Genomic DNA, 4,871 nt, shown 5'->3' on the forward strand with positions numbered 1-4,871 from the left:
TCAGTAGGTAGACGCAGACAAAATAAACTGCTACGATACTTTGACTTGTAAGAGATATAGGAATAGTTTATTTGCGAAATTTTCGGCAACTCCTGTTAACTTCGTCAGCGCATGAGTATCAATGAGAAATACATAATACAGAATACATAAGAATATACAATGGGTGATTAATCACCCACTTATGAATTCTGTTAAGTTTCTCATTACACCTATCTAAAATTCATAGCTACGGAGTTATTTTCCATTAAAAAATCACATGACCAAATTAGTTCAAAGGTATTGTTAGGTATTGTTGGAAAGCTCTTTTCTACAATATAGCTCAATATATTTTACTATATTTTTATTATGTTATTCCTGACATGCAATAGTATCTAAAACCGTTGAAAAAACTTTTGTAGGACTTTTTTGGGGTCAAACCGTTGACCCGTTAAGTTTTGAATGTTTCTTTCATGTTTTTATTAATCCTTCTCAGTTTGATTTCACTACTTGTAATGACATATTAACAAAATATACAAACTGAGTAATTTATAGAAAAAAATAACGTGTGAAAGAAGCTACCTATAAGTTAACATTGCCGTATTTATTAAATTATCAATATTATTAGAATATTATTAATATTATTTCTAAGTTTGTTCATTTTTATACACACACACACACATATATATATATATATATATATATATATATATATATACATGATATATATGTATACATATAAATATATATGAATGCATCGTACATATTTCGAACGCAATTAAATTTTGACGAATAAATGTAGCATCTAAACCTTTTGACCTAAAAGAAAGTAGATTAGTGTAAATAATTCCACTTAACACTGCTGAATATGCATAATATTAGCATTTCTACGTACACTCCCCCAGTGACAACAGGGTCATTTACAGCTGTATTGGTTTCTATTGTATGGTTAGTAAACACTGCAACTAGCAACACATCACCTGAAAACAGCATAATATAATATGTGATTATATCATTACATCTGCGTATTTTAAAGTGAAACCTGTTAGAGTATAATAATACATGAGGTTATCTATTCGGTTTTCGTACACTTTATTCATTGTAGGGATGTGGGAACTCACATGTTATTAGTTAAAACAAAGTAGGAGATCTGTCAAAAAACATATTATCAAAAGCTCGTTTAATAGAATCATTTACACTCAGATTGCAGGTCTTGCATAATAATTCATCCAAGAAGCTTTTGAAATGGGAAATGGGAGGTAAATTCTATATATTCATGTTTTCACTAGTGCCAAATTTATAGAAACTTATTTGTATATTTATTTATGGTGCTTTACCATTCAATGTACCGTTGCACTTGAATGTTTAATACATTTTTATCTAGGCCTATTAGCATACAATTTCATATATATCATATTTCTACAATATTGTATGTTTGTCATCTTTTTACTATTCAAAAACAGGCAAAATAGAATCATATTTACATAAAACAACTTCAGAATTATCTTCATAAGGAACATTTCAAGCTTTATTGCTGAAGTGGGGCGAGTTTTATGGTAGGATGATTTTTTTTTTAAATATAAGGTCATTTGGGTCTGTATTTTACAACAACTTACTTTTTCATTTATAGATTCATCGTGTTTCCACCGTACTTGGTGTCGACAGAAAATTAATAAATTATGTAATTATTATTTATAACAATGTTAGCAGGTCGATCGTTGCGAAAGAACACAAACGTGCACTGACAATCCACCGGACTCTGCATTTTACTTTAAGAAGTATCATAAAGGCTGACGTTGAGTTGCATGCTGATAGTAAATTGCTGTATCATAGGCCTAGCGGCACGAGATGGATGGCATACTTCTTAGAGTAAAGTGCAGTATAATAGCTTCTCGAATTAGAGTAGCTTTAGAGCAGCAGAGTTTTAGTGTTATTTTTATTATTTAAATTTTTGTATTATTTAAATACAAATTACTTTGAAAAGCCTCGCCTATACTCTGTTGCAGCTCCTTTTTTTTATGATTTTGTGGTTGCTATTTCTCTTGCAATTGTTGCTGTTATCGTTATCATTATTATTAAGATTTTTTACATATATTATTTTTCATTTATTACTGTTTAATATTCTATTGTATTATTACTTGCAATTATTTTTAATTATAGTATTTGCATTTTCATTTAAGAGCGGAGCGTAATCATTCTTTCATAATAATGTATGTAGGACTACCATTATAATGACATTACCTTTCATTTGAACATGAAGATCAAACTCTACTTTCGTGTTATCAACAAGTTGCAAGCTGTTGTTTACCCATTGAATACCGTCGGTACTTACTGTCTTTGCAATTCCAACTATAAGAAAATTATTAATATTTATAATTTACGTCCATTTGAGGTAAATCATATTGTACTTTACGTTATCATAAATAAAAAATATTGAACATTTTTCACAATTATAATCTGAATGTCTCAATTTGAAAATTTAACGGTTTCAAAGAAACAGATTTTAATCTGACTGGCAGTCTGTATGATATAAATAACACGAAATAATATGTTTAGATCCCAAAGACTGCTCAAGCTTTATAAAAATATCGAAATTTCCAAACTATGCTTTGTTATTGAATAAATACGGTTCTTGGAATTATGTGACCACTGTGTCTTCATACAGCAAAAGTTGAATAAAAAACTATCTTACTAAAGTTCATTTCGTCAAAATACTCTGTTTTTGTTTGTAGGCCTTTTATGTGGTTTAAGTTTGATAGAACACAACTGACAAATTCTGCAAAGTACTCCATCGCGTAGGCTCTCTGGACAACAAAAAGAGGATATGAAACGACAGTCAAAAATTTATACAATATTAGCTTTAAATAATATTTGGTGGTGGTCTTTATAGATTTTACCAATAATCACACTATATACTAATTCGATGAAGTTACCATATCTTTGAATGAAATATATTTTACTTAAAAACAAAATAATTATTACGTCCACGTTCTTTAAGTTAATGGTACTAGGTTTAAATATTAGTTAAAAGCTACTACTAAATCTGAACACGGAAAATATATCTAAACTACACGGCTAACATGAAAACAAATAAAACTGGAATAGGCTAACAGTTTAGTACACGAAAGTTCACAATAAACACATCAAGGGACAAAAATAAACCAACCTTGTTTGGTTTGGTACAGTAACTGCTACCATTTTCACTTGAACAGCCTTAAATAATAATGATAATAATAATAATATTAATAATAATAATAATAATAATAATAATAATAATAATAATAATAATAATAATAATAATAATATAATAATAATAATTATATACACTACGAGGAATGTAATAAAACAAACAACCGTCTTTACTCGAACTACTGATCGCGGGCTCAATAATGAGCACGATCGTGTAGTAGCAAACATGTTCCGGAAATACTATTCCCATCATCAGTGCTAAAATACCAATTTGCCAAGGGCTCTCCCTTGGGTCACGAGATAAAAAACCTGACTAACTAACTTCATCCAGGCACCTGCTACCGGTACGTTCTATCGTCGTTATGTCGATGATATTTTTGCTTATTTAATTCGAATGATCATGTTACAACATTTTTTTTATTATATTAACAAGCAGCATCCGAACATTAATCTCAGAATGAAAAATTAAATTAATCAACGGGTACCCTTTTTAGACGTATTAGATAATGGTGGGCCATCTGTGAAGACATCGGTGTATAGAAAATCTACTTTTACGGGCCTCCTCATCAACTTTCGCAGTTTCACAGCGTCCTCTTACAAAAATAGGATTTTCAGCTCATTGATCGACAGGGTTTATAAATCAAATAATTCTTGGCCAGGTTTTAATAAGGACATTGAAGTTCTTAGAACAATTTCTTAAAAAATGGCTTTCCCTAATAATATTATTGATGATAAATTTAGTCGACATTTAAGTGATGGTCTCTCGTTTTGTCCTGGTTCAAGAGAGACCTTTAAGACAAAAGACAAAGATAATGTCAATGTTTGTTATTTCAAATTGCCGTATTTACAATTTGCAAGTAATGCACAGAGCAGAATTCACAAAATCACCAGTAAATATTGTCATGGAATTGCTATAAAGTTGGCTTTTAAATCATTTAAAATTTCTAACTTTCTAGCGGTGAAGGACCCTGTTCCGGAGGTGTTCCGTGCTCGTGTAGTATATAAATTCACTTGTGTGGGATGTAACTCTCAACACGAGTGCGCGAATATTTCAGGGACGGGGCCTCTAATATTTGTCAACATTTACAGGTTTTACCTAGTTAATGATGTTTCACCGTTCTTGACTCTGCAGATTCAGCTTATAAACTCAAAGTTAAGGAAGGTCTGCACATCACTTAGAACAATCCATCTCTAAACAAGCAAACTTGCAATCTAAACATCAAGCTCGCTGTCTGATTGTTGTGGTCCTAATTGCCATAACAATCATGCAGTGGCACGTGGTGTTTGCGTTGAAGGTTTCCCTTCATCAGTCTAATTGTTTTATGCCAATTTTTATACACGTGTTCTAATGCGTATAAACACCTTTGGGAAATTGGTATTTTCGCACTGATGATTGGAATAGTATTTCCGAAACATGTTTGCTACTACACGATCAGGCTCATTATTGAGCCCGTCATCAGTAATTCGATTAACGACGGTTTTTTTTATTAAATACCTCTTCGTGTTTTTACTTATTTGAAATTTTGGTAGCATTATTCATGAGCTATCTAACAATAATAACGACAACAACAATAACGATAATAATAATAATTAATAATAATAATAATAATAATAATAATAATTAAAAATAATAATAATAAATAATAATAATAATAATATATTGTATAATATATAATAATAATAATGATAATAATAATAATAATAAT

The 4,871-nt window shown here is 30.1% G+C and overlaps 1 protein-coding gene across 1 annotated transcript in view; it reads right to left on the bottom strand.

Annotated features, from left to right (window-relative positions):
* LOC117110528 (versican core protein-like) overlaps window positions 1–4,871 on the bottom strand; it is a 26,169-nt gene that overhangs the window by 4,130 nt on the left and 17,168 nt on the right. Inside the window, exons 13-14 of the mRNA XM_033253275.1 lie at window positions 2,218–2,325; window positions 872–956 (exon numbers count right to left, since the gene is read on the bottom strand). Coding sequence (XP_033109166.1) covers window positions 872–956; window positions 2,218–2,325 — 193 coding nt within the window. The remainder of the gene's footprint in view (window positions 1–871; window positions 957–2,217; window positions 2,326–4,871) is intronic.

The sequence above is a fragment of the Anneissia japonica genome, unplaced genomic scaffold (genome assembly GCF_011630105.1).
Source record: "Anneissia japonica isolate Jap-2015-1 unplaced genomic scaffold, ASM1163010v1 scaffold3434_len466720_cov178, whole genome shotgun sequence".
Classification (NCBI taxonomy): domain Eukaryota; kingdom Metazoa; phylum Echinodermata; class Crinoidea; order Comatulida; family Comatulidae; genus Anneissia; species Anneissia japonica.